At 32.7% G+C, this 27,496-nt stretch overlaps 1 protein-coding gene across 1 annotated transcript in view; it reads left to right on the forward strand.

The window, feature by feature from the left end:
• The first annotated feature begins 12,472 nt into the window (after positions 1-12,472).
• The window catches only part of LOC126774529 (uncharacterized), a 32,605-nt gene continuing 17,581 nt past the window's right edge, over positions 12,473-27,496 (forward strand). The window contains exons 1-2 of the mRNA XM_050496094.1: positions 12,473-12,626; positions 12,728-13,287. Coding sequence (XP_050352051.1) covers positions 12,473-12,626; positions 12,728-13,287 — 714 coding nt within the window. The remainder of the gene's footprint in view (positions 12,627-12,727; positions 13,288-27,496) is intronic.

Genomic DNA, 27,496 nt, shown 5'->3' on the forward strand with positions numbered 1-27,496 from the left:
TACCTACCCAGACGAGCTTGCACAAAGCCCTACCACCAGTAAAATCTCTATCTATCTATTTTCGTTCTGTAATGCAAAGGTGTTTCGTACTTTTACCTTGACATTTTCCAACTCTCCTTGATACCACGGATTGACAAGTCATTCTTTCAAATACACCACTAGACGAATCAATATGGCCATTTTTTTAAATATTATCCAAACGCGGATTATGTACGCAAATCTCCATACATTATACCCTTTTGGCATGCATTCTTCATGACACGCAAGGCACCTTAAGCAAAGGGAAATTTAATGTAAAGGGTTCCTAGAGAATTAATGTAGAGGATTTATAGAGAGGAGGAAGAATACTAATTTATTAATATTGTATTGGGATTATATAAAACGTGACTTAGTTAAGAGGCAATATTATAATACAAAAACTGTTATATTCATTTTAAATCCATAATAAAAACCGAATCATATGTTCAGTTCATTATAATCTAATGATTCGTTTATTAATTGATTACGTTCGATGAAATTGGCTTAAACTCAATATTACCGTTTGATCTTAAGATATTCAAGATAAAAGAAACATCAACATGTTTAGTACGTACATACGTCAACACGAGGCATTAACTTCGATACGTTTAACATTAACATTAATTCACCAATAAACTTTCTATTTTAAGGAAAATAAATGTTACAAACACGATCAATTTAATATTTATATCAACGTAAAATATTCTAGTGGTTGACAATAGCCACACCACCAGACCGCTAATCAGACTGTTTTCATGATATGACTATGTGCGCTAGGTCATACGTGGATCGGCTTTTTATGGACGGCGGCGGGGGAAAGCCCAGCTATTTACCAACCGCGTTTCTAGACTATGACTATGTGTCTAGACGTCTGTTCCTGGAGGTCATGGGCCAGCCGCTTTCACGTATTAAGCCAAATAATTCGATTTACGACCTAATTAATCATGACGTAATTATGAAACAATGTGCGATGTTTACTTTGCCCTAAATAAAACTGTGTACTATGTCATTATATGTAGAAAGAAATATGACGCATGGAGTGACGTAAAGCGACTGCATTTTCTTGGAATCAGAGAAACGTGTGTAGCAGACTCGATTGAAGTAATTCTTGGATAAAATAGAACAGACTAAGCATGCACTTGTGTTCAAAAAACAAAAAAGAATATTTTTATACCACCCCACTACTTCAGTTAAATTTGTTTTTTTTTTGTCTAAAGTAGAAACAAATTTAAATAAGTTTTATAATGTCTGATGAGAATGATCAAAAAACCTTCAAAAGAAGTGGAGTAATAAACAAACTTCGCAGTGGTTAACTTTCTCATTATAAATAGGTAAACGAAGTCAAATTTTCAGTTTTTTAGGTCCAGTGTTTTCCACACATCGATGAATTAGTAGCACAGTCATTACATTTTGAATTTTGAAATATATATTACTTAATACCTATATTATATATATTATAGAGCTTTATCCATGTGTATTCATGATCGCCTGGTTGCAGTCTAGTCGCCGAATGCCTTCGGCAGGTGGCTGTTTCCACTCCTGTACTAATATGCCACTTATTTATAGCCTTACCACACATACAATATCGTGGTGCTTTGGCTTGCTTTATTTATTACGCTACTTGTGCTAGCGCAGTGTGGTCGTACAACTCGTCAGAGCCGTCTCGTATTTTATAATTTCTGCAGTTTACTTTTTTGTCCGTCTGCCGTACTCGAAGCGATCGTCAATTGTTCTAGCTGAAAGCAATTTAATCTTGATAAAATTATTTAGATATTATATATACATTATAGCCAATAAAGTATTAATGACTGTTATGACCAATTTAACTTTTGACATTCAAAGTTTTAATTGAAAATTAAATCATTTATGACATAAGAAATATACTACCACGAGAATATAACAAAATACTTCGGTGATCGTTTAATTATATTCAAAAGATGTGAAAACAGTATTGAATGCATTAAAAAATATATATCATTGACAATTCAAATGTTTTTTGCATAATATGCTCATCTGGCATTGAAGCAGCATCGCCGGACAGCAATAACAGCAGGTGGTCGGTGCAGTGAAAGGAGCGGCCGTGGGGAGTGAGGGGTTCGCGGCGGGGAAGGTGAGGTTAGTATGCGGGGAACGAAGCGGTGCAGCGCGGGAAGGGAGTCGTCTAGACAGGCCGCAGACGCACGGAGGCTGCGCCGCGCCCGGCTCTGACGCACACACTCACACGTTGCATCGCTCGGTTACATTGCACAGTGGCACACAACAACGTTGCAGTGACCTCTACCACTCAAAGTACAATGCATCTAGAATCGATTAATAATATATAATGTTTGGAATGCACATTTTTATTTTTAAACATTTTATTATTTAATAAAGTGTATTAGTGATGGTATATTAAGATTTATTAGTTTTTAGTTTTAAAAAACCAAAATGATAAGTCGAATAAAATATGTATATATTTACCGTAAATATAATCTTACATATTTACATTTGTGTTTAGCTACGTTTATGGGACAAGTAAATTAAAATTAAATTGAAATGGATGGTTAATGGTATAATTTTCAGATGCAGTAATGACCAAACTCTTTTCCAAATATGAGCAACCACTTGAATCTAAAGATGTATCTCTAGAACTAAACAGAATTAATTATAAAATAGAGATACCTAAACATGCTTGCATACGTAAGAAAAGCATGGACTTATTGGATGGAGGGAGATATATTCGACAAAAAATAATATAACATTTATTTACATTAAAGTCTCATCTAAATACAAATAAAAATTAAAAATGGTGACTGTATAAGTCGTGACCGCGTGGAATGGTGGCTGGAATGCTAGCAGCATTTCAAAATATTCAACGAAGACAAAACAACCGAATATTCTATTAGTTCTATAATATTACTTTTACTCATTGTACAAACGTTACTATATAAACTGTACTATTTTTACATTAAAAATAAAGCTAATTATATTTATGTTGATCAAAACAAATACAAGCAATAATATAATGAAAGATTAAAAAAATGTTTGTAAATATTCCTCAATTGATTAAATCACTTATGCCCTTACTTATAAACTGTGCTTTGCATGTGTTTAATTCAACAAGGACTGCTCTCTTTCTATAGACATTCAAAAGGAAACACAGCATTATTTTAGCAAACACCGCTAAATAACGTGTATAAGTAAGGCTGTTATATTCATATATTTTCAAACAAAAATATCACGAATTGAATTTTAGATATGTATAGACGATTTAATAATGACTAAAAATTATATTGAAATTTACACATTTAAATTACGTTCATATGTATTTAAAAAACAACACCGTAAGTAGATAATTAAAATGTATTTATGTATAATACTTCAAAAATTATTTTATTAATCTTTAATTACGAAAATTTATAGCATAAAGATGATTCGTTGTTATACATAGGTATAATATTAATTATAAGAGTCAAAGGTATATACATTTTATAAATAAAACCTTGAATTACTAATAAATAGTACCTATTGTAGGTAGTACTATTAGGCAAAACATTCTCAATACTGACTTTCCATTTTTAAATAAAACAACTTGTAATTATACTAATCTAGCAATTTCAAATAATTAATTAAAATAAATACAATTAGAAAATAACAATTCGTATGCTTTATCACAAATTAAAAGAGATCTATAGATTTTGATACGTAACTGGATGTATCGCATTGTGAAGTCGGGACTGAATTGGAATCTGAACAGGAAGTCTGGTTGGTTATACTTTTTTCATTATTGCTCCGGCAGGTATAGGCTTGCATTTGGATGCGATGCAACCTGAACATAATCTCGTTAGTGTATATATAAAATAGTGTAACAGAACTCTTTTACTTTTAGTTTAGTTTAAGGTTAACTATTTTAAAATGCACATTCAATGTTTGCACTTAAATAGTTAAAAATATATAAATATTTAATTAATAATTGTATAAATTGCTTATAAATTAATTGAAATACTTCATTGTATTTTTTTTATAATTTTAGAATATATATTATATTAAAAGTGACCCGTTGTTTTAACCCAAAACCCTAAAAAATATTATTATAAAATTTATCATTCAACGCCAGTATTATGGGTAGACAACAACAGAAAGCTACTCGATAATGCCATGGTTGCAACACAGACCGGCGACGAACGGGTCGATGCTCGCCACAAAGATAATGTGGATTGATTAACGCTACCAACTCACAATGTAATTCCGGAGATTTATTTTTAAAAATACGCATGACGGAGATGGGATGGGACCTAGTGAAAAGGCATGATAGAATATGGGATTAAAATAAAAGATCTAAAATTATATTCACTCTTAATAATGTATGCTTTAAATACTATTTAACAGTAACAGCTTGTTAATGTCCCACTGCTGCTCACGATGTTTTCCTTCACCGTCAAGCAAGAGATGAATTATAACAAAAATTAAGCACATGAAAATTCAGTGGTGCCCGGGTTTGACCCGCGAGCATCGCTTAAGATTCATGCGTTCTTACCACTGGGCCATCTCAAAACTATTTAAAGTATACATTATTAAGAGTTTTTGGTTCAATTCTTTTTACATATTTATATACGGTTAGATAAAATTGTTATTTCTTCTTCTGATTTAAATCAATCTTTTTTATAAATATTATTCTTGTGAATTTTTATGAGTTTGTGAATCATGTTGCCGGCATTATGTACCTCTATCCGTGGTCACTTTGTAAACTAGAAACCATTTTTTTCACTATACTCTGGAAACTTTTATTTTGCAGGATACAAATACTACTCACGATGACGAGTTTTAATGAATCCAACCATTTTGTTTCATCATGCGTGTACAGACAGACAGTTTTGTAACATCTATAGGAGTTTTGTATGTATGGGCTTTGTATGTGAACAATTATTATTATAAAAACATTGTCAGTGACGTAATTATTGACAATAGGTAATAATAACCTATCACAGGGAAATTATTCACATTGATAGCATACGACCTTACATACATACGAGTATGTACAAAAGTTTTAAGCGGATGTTTGGTCAATCGTTTATTTCTCTCTTTCTGCCATTATTGATTAGACATTCGAAAGACACAGCACTGTTTAAATTGTCATCCCCTAAACAATATTTATAAGTTCATGTTTATTTTTTTATTTTAACAACCAGCATTGGAACAGCGCGGTGGAATGAGCCCAAAACCTGCAAAAGGGGAGGAAGCCTTAACCCAGTAATGGTACGAACATGCGGTTACTTTGAAGTATAAACCAAATCTCACAATTCGCCGCTAAATGCTGGATTTTAAACGTTATGTCCCATGTGCCTGTTATTTAATCAAGCTTACTCACCCCTTTCTTTTTTTTTTGCTGAAAAAACGTGTTACGCGTTTCTCCCACGGAAATAGTGGTATGTGGGGCTCGCCGGTGTCCAAGGCGCCGAGTGCGCCCCGAACATCGGAATACCCACTTAAAAACCAGCGGTACCCTTTCCGTCTTGACGAGGAGCGCCACGGGATGAAGCTTACTCACCCTGACTTGAAAACAGTGAAACAAAGTATTATTGTTTCGCGGTATAGGGGACTGCACTAACGCCTACCACTGGTAAATATTAGATTTTTTCCGTAAGACAATTTATTATCAAACAAGATATAGAAAAAACTCTATCTTCTAAAAGTAGTAGGCAATTTTTTATATAAAAATATATGTATATCGTGATTAAAAAAATAGCACAGAATAAAATACTTATTTTACCCATACGAAGTACATTATATAAGCTTAGGACATAATTATTGTTCTAACAATTTTAGCTCATTACTTTTTCAGGTAAAGTCTAAAACATGAAATTGTGGTACTTTTTGTATATCAATAATATTTTTCTTCATTTTTATGCACTATCTGAATTATTCATGGATCCATTAAGCCAATAAATTATTTATGAACGCCTTTATAGTTATTATTATGCATTGTGTAATTTCTAACCTTTTATTGCACATATATTTTGTCAAAGCAAAAAATAAGGCGTGTTGTGATACCTGTTACGAATAAATAAATAATAATTGCTGAATAATTGGTGAGTTTTATTCGTATGTATTACAATGTTAAAGCGGTGAGAATGATAGACATACAAACACATAGTTTTTATTTATTTATTTTTATTCGGCTCTAAGTAGCCTCTCCGCTTGAACAATTGCTTTTTAAATACGGGCTTATATTCGTGAAAGAGAATGGATAGTTTTTTTAGTGTGCTAGCTTAAACACTTTTATTTGAAAATAAATCCTTGAATAAAGAGACGCAGAGCCGAAATGGTCCTTCGGTGGTTAATACGTGAATCTTAACAAATGGTTGCGGGTTCTAGCCCAGGGAACCAAGTTTACATGGCTTTTAATTTATGAGGAAGACCTCACCAAGCACGACATAAATTAAGAATACATATATAGAAACCGTATGTGTCAGATATAATTCTCTTACATGTATTCACCAACCCGCAATGCAATGGAATAACGTGGTGAAATAAGCTCCTTATAATCTTCTTTTCGAGAGAAGAGAAGCCAGTGGTGTAGCTTTCTTTAGAAAATAATTTTTAAAATTAGTTTAGTAGTTTTTGAGTTTATCCATTACAAACAAACATCCAAAAAAATCTAATTTCACCTTTTGATAATATTAGTATAGATAAATAATTATATTTTGCTATAGGAAAATCGGCTACTAGCAATAGGGTCGGCCTGTTCTTATTTGTAATTTTTATTTAATTTTATGTGTGCTATTTATATATTCTATTCGATTCTATGGCTAGATTTTTTTTCGACTTCTGCTTTCGATGAAACAGAGGTAAATATTGTTTTGCTTTTGTTACTATTGTATGAAATTAGTCGTAATCGGTTGAAATCAGTTGAGACAAAATTTAAAATATAAACAGCGCCATCAATGTTTTTTTTGAGTAAGCCTATATTTTAAGTTAGACCTTTAACAAAACATCGGTGAGAACAAGATTCAATTCCATGCAGTAATTTTTTCGCGATGCGGGTACAAACAAACAGATAGACAAACAGACAAAAAATCTAAAAACTGTTGTTTTAGCTTATGTTGCTTTAATAAAGATATTCATTTTTCTCCAACAATATACAGACATCGGCCTGTTACAATTTTATATATATAATTTATAATACAAAATATTACATAAAGTTTAATGGTACCTTTAGTCTCGAACAAAACTTGCATGTTGCGGCTTAGGTGCACGTAATAAGCCTTTTTTTGCGTCATAGACCGTGAAAACGAAATATACCGCAAAAAAAAATTGTACGTCTTGTTCATAGCCTACGACTTCGATAAAAACAATTGACGTGGACAATTTCTATTGTAATATTACGTCATTTTAAAAATATACTTTTAAGGCATTATTTTTTGTACAATGATCCTTTTAACGCTGTATTTTTTAACATTGGTGTAAGCTCTGTAATAGATACAATAAAATAAACAGCAAAATAATAATTATTTTAAATAAATTAAATATATCAGCGAACTACATATGATTTAAAGTTTAGTTTATTTAAATTATAATACTATTTAGATTCTTTATTGTACCTTTAATTTATGTAGCGTAGCATTTTCGTAGCGTATCCGTTAATAGATGAATATTAGTCAGACAATCTGCTTGTACTTTGATGTATATTGCTGTATTTGTATAGTAATTGACTTATTTATATATATTTATTTTAAACAGCATGACCTTAAAACTTCTCCTCATACCGTAGCATGGAGTTACGCAGAGCTACGGCATAGTTACATATCATTTGATTTCATTGCTTCATTAAAAAATGCATTTATTTAATCAATACTTTAAGGTAGAGCATTTGGAATTGTCAACGATCAAGACCATCCTTACCGACCGACTTGATCCTTTGGATCTGCGTAGAGATGTCGGATCACTCTGCATCCTCTATCGCATATATCACGGGGAATGTTTTGATGAATTGTTTGGATTAGTCACAGCCGCCGAATTTTACGACCGGACATCGCGCCAGAACTTTAATTTCGGCCCTCATCACTTCGATGCCTGAAAATCTACAACAGCGCGATTTTAAGGCATTTCCTGCCTCGCACAACCACTCTGAGAAACCAGCTTTCGCCGGTGACTTTTCGGAACCGACATGACATAGAAACCTTTAAGAAATCTGCATACACATTCCTTAAAGGCACCTGCATGCCTTCGGGTATTGTAGGTGGCCATGGGTGGTGGTAGTCACTTTCCATCAGGTAAGCCTTCTGCTCGTTTGCCTCCTTACATACAAAATAGAATAATATATATGTTAATATCGCCATTGTATTTCTCATCTATTGGATGCAACAGTAATTATAAGTTTCTTAACCAGTAAAAAAATATCTGTTCACTTAAAAAATAAAAAGTATTTTTTTTTATTATATTCTACAATTGATAATTATACTAGGTGCTTAAAAGACTCTAAGTATATCATCATCACATATATCATCATATGGTTGCGCATGCGTATTTACAAGTAGGTATAAGGTATCCAATCAATATTATATATTAATATATATGTATGTATTATTATATATTATAAATCTTAGATTATTGACTATTTCAACAGGTTAACTGAAGTTACTTAAATTTATGTCACCAGAATCTAATAATGAAACCGATCTCGTATTTTATTAGTTATAAAAAATGTATTCGTCGTTCTTTGTGATCTTCCAATAGCTGTAGCGTAACGAAAATTCTCGTTTTCTTCTTGCTTCTTTAAATATTTATTCAGTTTTATTAGATTTGCACACATGTTAGCTTTATAGTAATGTGTCGTATAAAAGACATCAACGAGTTGACATATAAAGGGTTAAAATTTTAGGCATTCTAAGGAAACATAATAGAACCTTTCGAAAAAATCGATAGATACAAGTTTAAACATTATTATTTATAGAAATGGGGGTATTTCAGTCAATTAATATAAATAAATGCTATTATATTAAAATTATATTACTTATCATATATAATATCACTTTCTATCAGATATATCTGATATATATATTAAGGGTAAAAGTAAAAAAAACAAAGCGGGGTTAAATAATAGTATTTAATAATTGCATAAATATATTAATATTATTGTAAATTAATTACAGATATAGGGCTCACATATCACATTGATAATGCAAGTGCCCGTAAAAGCGTCGTAAATAAAAAGACAATTCGTAAATTGCAAAATGTAATTGCAGGCGCTGGCGGCGAGCGGCGGCGGCGCGCCGAGCACCCGTGCTAATGAAAATTTAAAGTAACCGGTGCGGGCACTCATTGTTACCCAAGTTATAAGCTACAAATTAAAAATAAATTAATTAGTTATATATTATATTATGTATAATACAAAAGAGCCGCTAAATGTCCCACTGACAGACAAAGACATCCCCTCCTTTGTGAAGGAAAAGGTTCTATATTAAAGGTTCTAAATGTAAAGAAAAAGCAATTTCGAAATAAAAGTATAATTGTATAACCCATAATTATAAATGTTACGCTTACACAATGTTTTTTTTTAAATTATCTTTTTATCAATTTATCAAAAAATATTCACTTTAATTTAACTTTACTACGATTTCGTAATAAATGTAAGTCCTTTCAGACAATATTCTTATTGCCGGTATATTATTTTAATGAAAATTACGTATCGCTTATGTATTGCATCAAACATCGTGAAAGGGTGTGCGGTGGCGAGAGGGCGGGGGCAGTGGCCACATGCTCCGGTGCATCGCGACCTCGGTGCACTGACCCTAGTGCAGCTTGTAGCCTATGTCACAAGCCCACATGTACAAATATGTACATGAACAAAACATCTATATAGCATAATGCTTAATATGTAACTAACGTAAGTTATATATTTAGTATATTTTCAGATATAATATATATTTTCATCTTTATGGTGAAATTAAAATTAAATCTTATTTTTAATTAATTAGAAACTATAAAATATTAAAATATACTCGTAATAACGTGGTCAGCTATATAAAACAAATTTCATATACAGGGTATGGTGTTACTAACCTACATAATGCTCCAGATTCCCATGATAGCAATGAATAGCTTAGAAAAACCCTTTACTTTTGTATCATTACTTTTCTTCTGAATAGAGCAATCAAAGAAATATTTTTAAATAACTATAAATTTCTATAATGTCTATAAAAATATTTTTATATAATATTTCATTATTCGACATTAAAAACAAACGTTTTCAAATAAATAGTTTTATTAATTAACTAAAATCGAATTCGACATATTTTTGTTGGCAATATGTAAAATCTTAAATCATACTATTCTAAGATTTGTCTAAATGTAAGAGACAAATTTTCAGTATAACCTAGTATAGTATATGTATATTGTATTTTATAACTTTGAATATATTACACATAATATTTGTATTATCAGCTTCGAATTCAGTTTGTAACGAAAATCCTTCAAAATCTGTCATTTAAACGTACATACGCCTCTTTGAATTATAGATGTAAAAGATTTAAATTAATATTATATTTTAGGAGCGACATAGGATGGACACATAGGATATTGGATTAAATAACACAACAACTATTGAAACTCATTAATTACATTTCTTACACTGTCGTGTTCGTTTAACATTACTACATATTATGTTTATTAGTGTTTGGTACCCATTTTACATATAATTTTGTTTTCATTTTCTCAAAATCAGAGCAATGCCTTTTGCCAATGACGTGACCATGTTCAGAGCATAATACGATTTTTTTATTTCTAATAGCAGCTAAAAAAACCTTGCTTTCTAGTTTATCTAACAAAAACAAGCTTAGCGTTGGTATCTCATTTTAATTAAAATGCTTCTCGTAGCTTATGCTTACGGATCATCGGCTAGTTTTTATTCTGTTAACTAGGATTTATTATTAGTCACAGCAGCTAACGTAAGCCATTTTCTTACGATTTTCGTCATTTATTTAGTCAATATTCCGTTGTACATAAGTTTCATGGCGGGATTATGCAGTCATAAATTATTAGCAATTACCTCTTAAGCTAAGAGTTATATTCTTAATTGTATCATTATAGTCAATTTAAGCTGGGCAATGTATTGAAATGATTAATTAACCATTAGGAGTATGAATGCAACAGTACCTTTACATATAATACATCGTGAAAATACAAAGTTTTGTGTGTCTCGTGCTTACATTGTCATTTAGTCACCTCCTCACCGCAGTCTCCAAGACTACAAATAGATAAATGTTCAAAACTGCAATTTGCAGTATTTTTTAAACAACATAACTGAAATTAGTTGAACCCCTTGAGTAATAATGTAAAAACTCAAATAAATCATTGGGGAAATGCTGCTAGTATTCTTGCATCATTTTTTCATTCATTCCATGAGGTAGTATTGTGTACAGTAGCTATTTCAAATTTTAATTAATATATATACTTATGGTCGTCAACACATACAAGTTTTTGAAATCACAGTTAGTTCAATGACTTTAATACGATTTTTATATACCCTGGATCTGCGCCACATGCGTTCAGTCTATTGAATATACTTCATCCTATTATATGAAATAGTATAAGTATAAATCCATAAATATAATAGTGCTAGGTAGAATCCTCTTCTCCTTTCCTCAAAATAAGAGATTTTGAAGTATTCTCCGCCACGCTGCCCCATTGCAAGTTGATGGATGCCCATGCAGCAGGACTTCATCAGTGGTACTTGTCCAGTTTGTACTTTCTCAGATTTTAACCTGTGCCTTCATTAGACCATCTCGACTTAAAAATGAGATCTTTCTGGTATAGCCACGTAAGTCAATTTCATATAAAGACCAACCAAGTAGCTCGGGTATATTATATTGCACACCTGTGCATCGTACTTACAAGTATGTTCGCAAACACAGGAACACTTTCTATTCCATCTTATACGATTGATATAATAGATAATATAACTTGTTGATATATATTAAATATGAAGGCGAAAGTGTTAGCAAGCCAAATCTCTTGCCATTTTTTTATATTGTTTGTAACGTAAAGTTAACAATTTATCAACTCGTATAACATCGTTATAAATGTTAGTAATTGAAGTGCGATAGATAATGCACTCGTATTTCAACCTCTTTGAAAGTATTAACCAATAATATGAGTGAATAAACAATTACTGATTATTTTACTATCTACGCTTATCTTATAGAAAAATAATAGACACCACAATGTTTTTGATCGATTGATATTCTTGTCGGTAATACTTGTTACATATAGATATTAGATGTCGAGTTTCCTTTACTATGGATACCTTAAACAATTATTACCTACATCATATTTATTAATTTTTACAAATAATAAGACTGAAGGTAAATTCAAAAGAATAATAATTATACAGGTGGAAGTTCCCGACGTATGAGAGTTCAACGTAATGTCAAACACCTATCTATATCAGAAATAATTTTACGTCTAAATATAAACCATGCATAAGAATTCACAACACAGTGCGCGAGACAGTGAGATAGTGCGAGTCTCTGTTTCCTTGCCAATTGCTGCGACATTGTATCTATTGACACGGACCGAACCACGTTGGCCGACGACTATTTTAAGTGGAGAAACGGCGCACATGTCGCGCGGTAAATCGCGTCGCAGGTCCTTCGAATGTTTGGACGTTGGTCAAGCCCTCTTAATGAAAAAATAATCATCCCGTATGAGGACATCGACGTCCGCAGTTAAGTCGTCGATACGTGCGGCCGCGCTACATATCGCATCACCGCCCGCCCGCAATTTCACGTAAAATTGGCAGCGCGCGGCGGGCGGGCAGCGGCGGCGCGGAGCGTCGCTCCCGAAATAGTGTTCGGGCGCGGTCGTGCACCGTCGGAAGCGGCGCCCCAGTCGCCTTGTGGCAGCGCGCGCGCACCCGCGTCGCGTCCTAACCGCCATCTGCGTCACCGCACGCACGCCCGCCCGACGGAGCGAGGGCACGAACGTACTGCACGGCTCCACGGTGCGCGTATTTCGGTCGCGAGGAGGCCCCGGGCCGCGTCGGGCGCGCTGCCCGCGCGCTGGCCGCCGTGCTCTGGTGGTGGTGCGTGGCGCTGCTGCGGCTGGTCGCGCTCTGCGCGCCTCCCCCCGGCTCGTCCGGCGTCGGCGCGCCGCCGCCGCCTTCCCCCGCCCGCGCCGCGGAAGATGCGCCCTCGGCGCCGGCTTGCGCGGCCTGCGCAGGTGCGTCCTCCAACGCTACCGAATCGACGCCGCCGACGCCGACGCCTGCGGTCGATCCGCTCTCACACACCGGTCAGTAATTCTGTCCGCTCGAGCTGGCTATACTCATACCATGTCATTAATATTCATAAATGAACTGTACCTCCACATGTAGTCACATTCAACACTTTTTAAATTACATGAAATATTTCAATGAGAGATTGTGCAAAACTTTACGTAAGAAACGATATCCAAAGAATTAATATATTACTATTTCATAAGTAGAAACATCATGTGAATTTATATCTCAATATTATATAATGTGTATACTTAAGTAGTGAAAAAAGAACTTCCATATCAATAATTATTAGCGGGATGGTCAGTATTAGCTACCCATCCCTGCTTCGGACGGGTAGAATAAGGTATAAATTTTATATTTAAGGACAAACAAACAAAATAAAAAATCTCTGGACAGGAACCTTCGCGGGCGTATGCAGAACAACTAACTAAAGTTTCTACCTCAATCAAATGAATTGTTTAGCAACGCATAGATGGCGAACCTACAAACGTATATAGCAAAAGTATATAGCATTCTAACATTCACCAACTACCTGCTTAATTAATCTTGAGTAGCTCTTTAGATCGTTTGTTAACAAAAAATACCGTAGCTAAAAACCTTATATATATAAAAGAAAGTTATTTGTTATTAAAGAAATATAATATAAAAGCTTACGTTGGCTATACATATTTATAACCAGAGGAGCTTCCAGTACGCTCGCGCCCTACTGCAAAAAAAATCAATACGAACCTCAGTCACCGCCCACACGTCGGTTGACTTTATCAAGACTGACACAACACCTAATAAAACTATACATACTCGTAGATAACGACTGCTCGTAGACAAAACAACATTGTGCGATAAGATGGGTAGGTAATCTTAAAGGTGTAGTAAATATAGTATGAAAAAAGCAGGTAGTATTTTCGCAAAGGATTCGCCAATGTGGGTTATCAGAGCGAAGGTTCCGTCGCATGCAAACACCCCTCGCCCTAAGAAGCCTGCCTCCCTCTTCCCTCATATAAGTCTTGACTTCACATTGCGCAGATAACGAGGTCCTCAGCACAAGAGCTCGGAGCTCATTTTGATATCTAGACTTACAATATTGCTGCGTAATGCTTCTTGGAATTCAATACTTGTTATATTATCGCGTAGACAGGTCACAGTGACAATTAAGCGGCTGCGATAACCATTCAACTGCTGTGATAAGCGGGAACAATGTAAATGTATATTAAGGTCTTACGAACATTAATTTTGCAATTATTAACACTAGTTCTCGCTCAATGGTCGCGATTCGATCATAATTGTTATTGAAATTGCGGGAAATTGAGGAAAACATATGTATTCATAAGAACTTGCATGTTACGAAATATTTGTTTTCTACTCTCATTTCCAAAACGTTTTTATTGCCAACAGTAAAAATAAAGAAAATCGTTTGACGAACAAAGGAGAAAAAGGTACGGAATTGTTTCGTTAAATAAAAACCTCGAATAGATCTTTATAAAAATAGAACACCAAATCATACCAATAGATGTAAAATACTTTTAAAAATCCAAATAACACAATTGAACACATTCAACGAATCACACGTCGCGCCATTAATGAATTAATGACTTTACCTTTCTGTCCACCAACATATACGTTACGATATATATTTACGTATATCGTATATACGATATACGTAAATATATACTGAATTGCAAAAAATAAACTAATTATATGCGTTGTAAAAAATGGTGAACCACGTTGATAAATGTTTATTCATTTATCAACGCGGTTCAAGTATATGTATGATGATTTTACAGATTGAAAAGCAAGGTTATGTGTTGGTAACAAAGCCTTGCTTCACATATCTTGACTTAATCTTTTAATTACTTTGGTGTTCACGTGCTGTTTACGTTAACGTGTAAATCGATGCCAGGAATAGCTAACCCCTGTTTGCTTGTAGCCTATAAGATGCATATTAAATTAAAAAAATATATGACTTGAAGTTAAATCTAAATTTCATTAATAAAACCAAAATAGCTCTTCATTTTGGCCAAAAAAAATTAAGTAAATAAGCTGAAATTAGTTTATCGTGACGTGCGGTTTTTCATTCGTGAAAAACTGCAAACTGTCATTGAACTATCATAATATTTTATTTCTTTAGTTCCAATTTTAACATAATCTAGTATATATTTATGTATGTATACATAGAATATAGTCAGTAGCGGATTTACATATTTTCTACGTACAGGCTATTGAGTTTTGGACCTTTTATTTAGATTCCGCATAAAATAGATTATAGGTCACATGTACAGTGAAAACTATGAGGAAAAATCATAGATAAGGTCTTAAGATTTTTTTTATGATCAGTTAGCTGCCTTAGTTTTTTTTTTTATAGAATAGGAAGGTGGACGAGCATATGGGCCACCTGATGGTAAGTGGTCACCAAACGCCCTTAGACATTGGCATTGTAAGAAATGTCAACCATCGCTTACAGCCAATGCGCCACCAACCTTGGGAACTAAGATTTTATGTCCATTGTGCCTGTAATTACACTGGCTCACTCACCCTTCAAACCGGAACACAACAATATTAAGTATTGCTGTTTTGCGGTAGAATATCTGATGAGTGGGTGGTACCTACCCAGACGAGCTTGCACAAAGCCCTACCACCAGTAAACATTTATGTATCAGTTGTAACATAATTAAAACACTTGGTCCCTAAATTAACTGCCCCTCAATTTTCCGCCCTAGGTTTAAAACAACTCGGGCTACTACAGGTTTTGCTGTATGTAAGAGAGAAAACTAACTTTTCATTGGTCTAGTGTCTAGCTTATAACGACGGCTGTATATCCTAAAATCCCGGACTAAAATCAAAGTTGAGATAGTAAATGTAATTGTTGAAAGGTTTTCTTCGTCTTATTATGCTCACGCAGTCTGAATAGGTATAGATAATACGTATAGATGTTCCAGGTGGAAATAAATAGAATTACTCGCTTATTAATTTGGTTGGACTTACGATTCGCAAGTCCAACCAAGTAAAGTAGCCCCACATAAGTTATGAAGATATATTTTATTAACAAACTAGAGTCACACCTTTTGTTTTTACTGGCTAAAGAAAAAACATGATGCATTCCATGTCTTAATTGTAAATAGATTTGTCTTGCTTAACTGTTTGATTGAAAAACGACAAATTCAGGGTCAGTATTTTTGTTAATTTTTAAGTGATAGTTATAAATAAATTAGGTTAATAGTTACATTATATATGTAGGCTTGAGTAAACTTAAAGCGCTCAATTAAAAGAACGTTGTTTAAAAACAAGTAACTAATTCCCCAGCTATTCACCATGATATTACCCATTTCTTAAAATAAATAACAATTGCCTTTTAATTATTTAATAAAAAATAGTATTATTTATTTATTTATTATAATATCAACATCAACAAGAAGTACACTAATAAATACAATTGAGTCTTTAAAAATGACGTTATACAAATCAAGTTTCTTCTAAATTATAGGTGTTGCAAAATATATCTTAAAAATCAAAATATTTATAACAAATAGAAAAGACGTTAACAATTAAATTAATATAAAATTATCACTTGATTGGTATAAAATGAATAAAATATAAATATCTGAGAACATTTAAATTTTTTGAATATTAATTATTTGATTAAAAGCAAACAATAGTAAGAGGTACATTTATACATAAAGAAAAAGATGTTAAAAACAAAAATTTATACATTATTATTGAGGAAAAAAAAAGATATTTTTTTACGAAACTGATTCAAATTGTCATTAAAAATATCAATTATAGTGTATAAATATATAATTGTTTCGCATATATTTCTCAATAAAATTATTAAGTCGAATTGATAGCGTCCTATTTATTTTCAGTTGGCTAACCGAGAGTATAAAGTTACACTATATCAATTAAATTAATAACGTGTCAAACATTAAAAGATCGCGGGACTGAAGTAATAAATATAAAAACATTGTGTCTTGCTTAACTTAAAGCTTAACATTTATGATTTAAGGACAAATTAATGAAGAATCTAATTCATTCATTAAAAAATACTTAACAGATAAACTAAGTCTTATTAGAATTGAGCGACTGAACGTTTGAAAATCCTTACCGTGGACGTGGTCAAAAGACAGATAGAATTTACTCGTTAAAAAGTCCTATATAAAACATTTTACTATAAAGTTATGTTCACACCCATTCAAATTTTTTTTAATTTTTAATTATTTAAAATTTATATCTTTTAGATATAAGTTCGCATATTAAAATGAATTGTAACTGATTGGCATAACTTTGTATTCATATTATGAAAATGGTAACTACTGCTGATCTCGGTAGAATCTACATTCCGAACCGGTGGTAGCTTTACGAGTACATTAATATAATTATTTAAAAAGAAAATTCAAGTGCCTGTTAAAGCAGACTTGAGTAAAGTCAAGAGACTTGGGTCAAATCAATATATTGATTTAATTTGACAATATATATCAATGATTAAATATTTATCATAATACTGTGACTTTTTCAGACCATTTTCAGTCTACATTTACCACATAAAAAATAGACGTACATAAATAAGTGTAATGCCAAAACTTACGGCAAAACGCCAGGGCTGCTGTATATTAGGTCTTTAATAACCGCACTTGAGTCGGCTTCTACGTTCACATTAAATTCAACCATTCACGAGGTTTATTGTTGAGGTCGTTTCCTGAACGGAAGCAATCAAACCTGAAAAAGTACAGAGCTTTCATCTGCGATTGGTATTCTATACACGTCGTTTATACTGCGAGTCGCTTTGCAGCATGGGCAGCTTGACCTTTCACAAGCGATTTTTTTTTCGATTCCTCCATTAGAACAAAACGTTCACCATTATTGAAATTAATCGTCTTATCACAGAGTTCGAGTTTCAAATACCTATTACGTTTACATTTACGAAGATACGAAACAGTAACCAAACAGTAGCAATCGCCGAGAAGTCTAATAAAAATTAAATGATTTGTGACATATCTCTTCAATTGCTTTAATTAAATTATATTTTTGTTTGTTTTTATTATCGTATGTAAGCACGGAGATAAATACAAATTCGAAATTAAATGGATGAATTAATAATATTTGATCCTTATTAGCGGTACTATTGATTTTTTTTATAATCATATCTTATCTTATCTTATCTGAGTAATATTGAAGGTGATTCGCTTTCAAATTACATCTTAATAACTTAATCTAAACCTATGTAAGCTTAGATTCAATTATAAAATTGTACATATTACTTCTATTACTAAATCTACGATAGGTATAAGTAGATACATATTTTATAGATACCTAGTACCCTAAATTACATCAACTGAAATAAATAAAATTAACGTTAATAAGTCTCCACAAATCGAGTTGCAACATTTATGATTTTATAAAAAAAAATTGAAAAAATTTGGTTCCAAATTCACTATTTGGTATCTAATTAGCAATTCAAAACTAAGTGATTTCAATTGACACCAAAATAAAAACAAATTTTATAAAGAACTACACGTCTAAACGTCGTATGGATGATGTAAGAATGTTATTTACTTCCCGATCGCAGCGTCATCTACCGGGTCTAATCAACATCATCCATTCGAAGCACACTTTTTTCAAACAAACAAATTTCGTCAGAAGCGGCACAGCTTATTAGAAGTTCAGTGTCACACACACGTACAGAAGAATATGTAAAGTGGTATTTATTTTTGTTATTTAAAAATTTAATTTTCAATAAATAGTCGAGAATAAAATGTTTAATCCTACGCTCAATGACAAAAACAAAATGAAATATTGCTAAAAGCTACCTATTTCACGCAAATTAACTTTTTCGAATCCTTAGAAAGCGGATTTCTAGAATCAGGGATTAGGTACATTTTAGTGTCTCGGCATTAAATAAAACGGGGTGGTAGAGAGGGGAGAGGTTTGTTATGGCGGCGGCAGGAAGCGGCCGGTGGCACGTGTAAGAGCGGCCTTGAGACGGCAGGTCGTCGAACGCGGCGCGCCGCTGCCGCCGGCAGACGCAGCCGCCGCCTGACGCGCGACGCCCAAGGGACGATAGACCCGCGAAACCATAGCCTTTATCCCAATCTCCCATTCCAGCTTAATACGAGAAATATATATAACGTGTTAAAATCTTACTATAATGGCGATGGTCTACTCGATTCATTGTATGCAATCATAGATAGATAACTTCTAAGGTGGTCTTACACGTTTATTTTGATTATTTGCACTCTGTCAAGGGTCAAATAGTTATTTTTGCATTGATTACATTCTTACATCACTCAAAATACAAGTGTGTCCTTTCTCATAAATAGTCAGACTCATAAACAAAACATCGGGGTCATCGCAACAATGCACTATTCAATTTGACGTCATGCTAAACAAATTCTTCGCGAAATTGTTTGGAACATTTGAATTTCATTACGACGCTTAATTGTTATCACCATTATACCTAAAAAGTTTATTCTTGATATGTTATTTGATATTAAGGAATTTTTACATTTGTCTGATCATATGAATAATAAAATGATATGGAAGTAATACAAGAAAGTGGTATCGACCGTGCGTCGAGGTACGGAGACTTGTTATTATCAGGCTGATAAAGGATGAGGGAGGGCAGGCCTAGCAGTGAGGGGGCGGGGGAAATAGGTCGCGAGGCCATCGCCCGAGCTCGGCCTTACCGCCAGCCGACTGAACCGCTTCGCTACCCCTGCGCCAATTCCGCGCTATGTTCGAAAATCGTCACACAGTCTTATACCTATGAGTATAAAAACGTAACCTCTGCGTATACTTCGGGTAAGATTCTCGAGAATATACACATAAATGTTTATTCATACATATATTACGCAATAATAACATGTTTCATGCCATTAAATGATTATTAATAACAAAATTTATAAAGTACCTATAGTAACATAGCATTTTTTTTTCGCAATATATCTATTGCTTATTATTCAATTACCAATTATATGCCAATATGTTGAGCCTTCATCCAATTTCATCAACAACTAAATAAGCTACTAATATCCCTGGAACTATAAATAAATAGAAGTATCAAAATGATGAACATCATTCGTTTTTATTTTACGCTAATAACTCTTTTTTCAAGCCAGAGTCAATTTAGCTTTTTTAGCTCTTATTTTACCTCGGATATATATCAACCTTAAGCTGTTCTACCGCAAAACATAAATACGTGTTATAACTGCGTGCATATTTGAAGAGCTGATACCAATGATAGGCAAATCATAAACACAAAAAGTACAACATCTTATCACACTGTTTGCGATGACATTCGTAGTCAATATTTATGGCGAAGATGACCACTAACTCGTTAAGTGGCCAATTTGCTCTGATACCATAAATAAAAATATATTATTATAAAAAACAAAATTGTGTACAAAACTGGAAAGAGAAAACAAGCTTCAGATTCTTGAAATGTAAATAGAAATTAAACAAGTAGTCGAAAACATGATGCGTTTAATTTCTACTTCGACAGAATCACCTGGAACGCGGAGAGCTATCCTCAAGCCTCTGAGTGCTACTTAAATTTTTACAAAGAATCTACAGTTAACTTGCATCTCTCCAATTTTCTTCGCAGTCAGGTTTTTATAATCATTTCCATTTACAATTAGTGTAGCCGCAATCCTTTAAATCAGCCAAAGAGTTTTCGTCTTTACGCCAGTTGATGTTTCTTATAAATTGAATATATATTATTATATTTTTAATGCAGAGATGCATTACATGCATTTTGATACCTTACTCAATATTTTTTGTTCCGTTGAAACAATAGCCAATATGGCGGTGAACCGCCATAAAGTCTCTTGTCACTCTCATAATCAATTCGAGTTAGAGTGTTTTAAAGTGACACACATAAATACATACATACATCTTAGGTGAAAAACATAAACATAATTTAAAAAATGTAACCTTTCTTCTAATGAAGTCGGGTAAAAAAAAGTTATTAACCCCTTAACATTTACGGATGTAATAAGCTAATTGCTGGGCGTTCAAAGAATAAAACAAATATGCATGATTTGCTAAATAAATTTTATATATATTATTTATACAAATAAATATCTAACATAAAATTTTAAAGCACATGCTTGACAATTTAGGGCAAGTATAAGAATTAGAAAAATCTCCGAGGGAAAACCTTTTGATGGAATATCGCCTACGGTTAGCCAATTACGAAAGAGAGAGAAAGATATCAGTCAAGTGTGTTTGTGCAAACCCTGACATCTTCGCTCACACCTCTTACAATCCTATGGGATACCAAGCAGACACGACCGAAAGAATGATTGATTCTATTTCTATGAACTTAGAATAAGGCTAGTAATCTATTTCTTAACGTGAGTATAGCTAAAGTTAGCGACAGAAACGTTATCCTAAACTTAAAAACATCAAGTTATAATATAAGAAAAGAACAATGACCAAGTATTTATTTATTATAGATAGTAGTCTTATGCTATTCATATACGTATTAAAAGCTATAACTTGACTGCTTCGTTGGTCTAGTGGCTGCATATAAGACCACAGATCCAAAGGGCCTGGGTCGGGCCAGTAAAAAATACTGAAAAAACACATAAAGCCGTGGGTCCTGCGCCTGAACTCTTTCCGATCGTCTCGGATTGCCTTCCCATCGGATTATGAGAGTTAAGGAATAGAGGCATACTACTATCATATATAATATAAAGGGCATGCTATCATTACCTTTTGATTAAAATCGATTTATGCGTATGATAGTACGTACATATGCATATAAAAATAACGTATAATATAATATTTACTTATAAGTTGAAAAATAGGTGAATATGGAAATAGCAGCTTTTTAACTTTATAACGAATACAGAAAAAAAGGGAAAACTGTCTAAGGTAAAACAGACCTGATGTATTTTGGACTGTTCCAGTTATACTTGGGACAAAAAAAGATAAACACATGCAGTTGCAGTAGTGTAGTATTTTTTTTATTTGTACTAGCGACTAAAATAAATGGTGATTAATGTCAACACCTTTAATCTACAATGAACACTAAGGTAAATGGCAATTTTCAAAAACAACATTATCCTTACTAACCATCTCTTATCTCTATATTTATTTTTATCAATAGTATCACAACAACGTTTTAAACCGTAAATCTGTAAACTTTTTGCTTCCATAAACAACTTTTTTTCAAAATCTTCAACAACATTCATCAACACACCGAAAAATTGATGTTAGCCTCGAAGTTCTGTATCATTTACTTCCGAAATATACTGAGATTAGAGTTCAAATAAAAGATTCTTAATAAATGTATATCATGCTAAATAGACGACAATACGTAAGTAATAATATATATTTGCTTTTTTGTCGTCACTGAGACGGCATCAGCGAATCACAACTAACTTAGAGATTATGCTTCGACAGCAATAGACAATATTATTTTAAAGAGTTTTTTAAAAATTGTGATTTTCAAGCATACAACAGGTCCTCTTTTAAATCAAATTTGAAATATCGTTTAGTAATATTACAGTTTTAGTGTAATAATGCGGTAATTCTATGGTGATATGTCAATAGCAGTGATGATCGAATATCAAGGTGTAGTGGTAACGTTTTGTAGTGGACAGTGGGACATACGAATGGCCTGCACCGCTGCGCCGCCGCACGCGCCCGAAATAACCCGCGAAACACGACGAAAACAATTGAGACCGCGCTTGCGCCCTCACGAGAACGCAAAAATGACAGGGAAATATGCACGGATAGAAAGCTACTTCAACGTCTGAAGTACCGACCAGGAACAATGTGCAGGATCTACGGAAGTTCGGTTTTAAAAGCAATAACTATATAATGTAACCTATTATAACTCATCGATTTAATGTCGCATAGCAGTAGTTCAGCTGGTCAATTTTAAATATGGCAGAATAATAATGCTACATGATTTACGAGTACTTTATATAATGCTTCATTAATATTTGTTTACAATTTCTTATTTATACTCTCTAGCGACATCGTGAGGGCTATTAATGTATCTTACAAGCTGTTGAACGCAAGGTATTTTAGTACGAGCAATACCAATAGGTTCTCAGTGTTTAGCAGGCTTACGTTAATTAAACTAGGAGAGTATAGTTATTTGAATTAGATAATTCACCATCTAAGAATGAAGCTACTTTAAATATTTTTTTTTTTTTAGTCTTGTTAATTAAAAGCAAGACCAGCCAAGTCCTTTACATGACATTAACTGCTCTAAGCAACATATACGAACTGGTTTGTTTTCTTCGTATTTTATATTAACTAGTATCAAGCTTTGGAAAACCTTTAATTCATGACACGCTATTTAAATCATCAGTATCATTCAAATAAAAGAATAAATTATTATTATTAATATATAATTATTAAATTATTTGTATATAAATTAATGAAATTAATCATTCTATATAGGAAAATTACAAATTTAAACTTTTTTTTAATGAAGACAATGCTATTTTTCTGAATAGGTATTTAAAAAAAATAATATAACATTAAATGCTCGGACGTCGCACTGGATACCTCAAAAGATGCAACTTAAACTGATCCTTCCGATTGTTTTTATTTTTTATTTTGTAGTAAAATAATTAGCTAAAGTATTTTGTAATTTCTAATACTCTTATTGCTTTAGTAAAGATAAGTAGAAAGTGTCGTTTTGCTTGCCGATTGTACTATTTTGTCAAAATCTCGAGTTTCAAACCATTTTGCTGTATCTAACCTCGCTGTCCCATCAAAATATAAGTATTCGTGTAAAATTATTTTATCGTGGATATTTGTAGCCTACATAAGTATAACACATGCACATAAATACGTAGGTAGTTACCGTAAACAGTACGTAAACATGTATTCATTCAATGAATGTCTGGTATGCTCGCCTCATGGTAGTCTAAGTAAAGCATTCTTTAAAATAGATCACGAGCTACATTAAAGTTTATAGACTTGTAAACTACATTTTTATCGCGGTAATCACATACCACGGTAATTACAAAAATCAAAATGTTCCCCGACAAACAATAATTGTAATATAAATAAACATTATTAAGTAATATTTCTATCCTTTTGACTGGCTACTCAATGCAATACTTGTTGTTATAATCTTACCAGAATGCTGTCATGGTACTGTTTTTTTTTTGTAATAAACTATATATATTTATAGTGTTTATATATATTTTTAGTGTTTCATTATTATTAAGCACCACATTTTATACTTACCATCTTCAGTGTTAAAATATTATCTCATTCGAATTTTTTTTTTGTTTTTTATAGTAACAACTCAATTCAGTGTATGGTTATTGTTCTTTTGTTTAGACTACTGCTTTATTGTGTTTTAATATTTAAATACAACGAAACACAAGAATTTGATAAAAACTTTGTATCATAATTATTTCGATTATTATCAGCAAAATTTTAAAAATAAATATATGTATACTATACGTAGCCACATGAATTAATTTGTTTTGTGTAAACTTTATTTAAATCGATATGGCTTAAAATTGCAGACCTGACATAAAATAATACATATCTATTTTTTAAGCCTTAACCCTGAATGTATACGTAACGTTCGTGAAAATGTAAAGCACAGGTAGACTATGAATTATGTATAGAAAACATAACTTTATTATCTTGATATCTGTTTAAAAGTTAGCATTGTACTTTATCCGGCCTTTAACATACAATTAACTATGACATATCACAATATTCATATTTATTAGTAATAATAAATTAGTGTTGAAATTCGTTCTCTTTTTTTAAGCATTCGAATATAATTATAAATTAAACGAAAGTTATGATTATGCGAAATAAATTAGACAACATTCGCGTGGAAAACACCTGAGACGACAATTTTTTCTCCTACGTTTAGTAGGAGTGTCACTTCTTAAACAATAATTTATTGTAATGTGAATATTTCACACCACTCTAATGTCAAATTTACTTAAATAACCTTTCAAATTATTTAAATAACATGTAGTTATAACAGAAACGAAGAATTATTTAACGGGCACCGATGGGCTATGTGAACACCCGTCAGGGTCGGTAACACCTACTTTTCAGCTCTTTCTACCCTTTAACATGTTATGTTTCGTGTCGGTTTGTAAGATGGCCGAGCCAGAGAAATTAGAGACGCAAGGGACATAACATCTTACTTTTCATGGTTAGCGGCGCATTAACGGGATAAGAAATAGTTAACAAAAAGGATAATGTCTATCAGAGGGACAATTCAGGTGGCCCATTTACTAGCCTTCAAGTATAAAGAAATAAATACAAATCGTGCACACAAAAAAGGTTTAAATTTTATATTAATCTAATAATTAAAGAAAGTTTTTTGGGAAACAATTTTAAATTGACAATTTTTATGTAGGAATGTAATTACTAGAAGCTTCAATTTTATTTTTATTTACTAATTTATTTCATTCGTATTAGCTTATGGAGTTCTGTAGCTAAGAACAATGTTATCGTATACGAAGGATATATTGTTGACTGAGCGCATTTGATAGAAATAACTTTGGTTACAGACTTCCCAGATTAAAACGCTATTCTGCGTGCTAAGTGCAATGGAATTTAAGGGGAGATATATACATAAATATATGCATTTATTTAAGTATAAAGTATTGGCATGTATCTCCTCTTAAAAAATTAGGTATCGTATCGTCATCGTATTCGTTTGTAAAAACAAGCTTCGTATTTCCCTACATACCGCAACCAAAACATGCAATAGGAGTTAGGTGTGGAAGATTTGTGGTCGTTGCATGCATCGTAACATGTTATTACAGAATTACTTCTTAAAACTATTTCCGAGTCTTTAAAACGAGTACAAAACTTGTTACTAAAAATGATAAATATTCAGTATATCAAATACCGTAATTTTAAATTTCGTATATTCGTACTTTATTTACAATAATATTTTACCTATATCACGTTATTTAAGTAACAAAAGAATTACCTAAATTATTATAATGGTGCTTCATTCCAATGAATCAAACTTTTGTAACGACAATAACGATTTTTTAGTATTGAGAAGAAATGTATTTGATACATATCAATCAATAAACGTATTGATATCATTGAATAGAGACTTAGTAAGTAGCGGAGCATTGATCGTAAACAATTGTTCGCGGCGCAGCTGCGGCAAGCGAGCTGACGCAGCGCACGGCTGCATGTTACTTATTTATAGAAAGCGAGTAACAGCGTACATCAGCACTACTCGACGTTGACAAACAACCCTAAGTTTAACACAAACTTCCACCACTCTTGCTGCGCGCTTGAGACACGCCCATCACTGAATGATTACTAATTGTACAACTTAAACTTATCGTTAGTCTTAAAATCACCCGAATTATTATTATCCATCAAAAGAAGAACTCACTTTATTTCAATCTTTTCTTAAACTAGAGTATTTATTTATTTTAAAACTAATTATAATTTATAAATTTTACATATAAATATCTGATGGGAATTTCATTGAACTATTAAAATAAAGAAGAATATAGTATTGTACGATTAAATACCGTACTTCACTTCTTTTTTTTAAACAGCTGATTAAATATTGTTTAACAAATTGTCGTGGTAATAGACACTTTTACATATAACTAGAAAACTGAGCAACTCTTTTCTTTTGTGCAGTAACTGGTCATGCATTGCATTCGATGAAGTATGAACAATTTACCTGTTATACAATTAATTAGAATATATGACGCAAGTGAGGCGCTTAGCCGGCCGCCGCTGCCTACGCTCACCTTCCTAATTACACTCCGTCTAGACAGACGTCGCAGCGTCCCGCCTGACACCTCTTTCCCCTCTGACCACCCCATATCATTTAATAAACGAATTGCCACGTGCATGTAAGATAGTCGATAAGTACATTCATATTGTTGGTCCATTAGTTGTAATTATCTAATCACAAAAATGTTACAAATAAAGTTACTAATATTATCCGTAATGACTCCAATACCACACTACAATTTAATCTAATGAACATTGGTTGAATTTATTTTTATAATGATATATTTTAAGCAGCCCGAGTTTATTAAATACCACAAGAAAGTACTCACATACACACAAATACATTTCATGATTTCAGTACTGTGAGAAGTAATGGTAAAACAGGCTTTTCTATTTTATTTAAATACCACTAGAAAGTACTCACATACACACAAATACATTTCATGATTTCAGTACTGTGAGAAGTAATGGTAAAACAGGCTTTTCTATTTTAATGACATTATATTTCAG

The sequence above is a fragment of the Nymphalis io genome, chromosome 16 (genome assembly GCF_905147045.1).
Source record: "Nymphalis io chromosome 16, ilAglIoxx1.1, whole genome shotgun sequence".
NCBI lineage: Eukaryota > Metazoa > Arthropoda > Insecta > Lepidoptera > Nymphalidae > Nymphalis > Nymphalis io.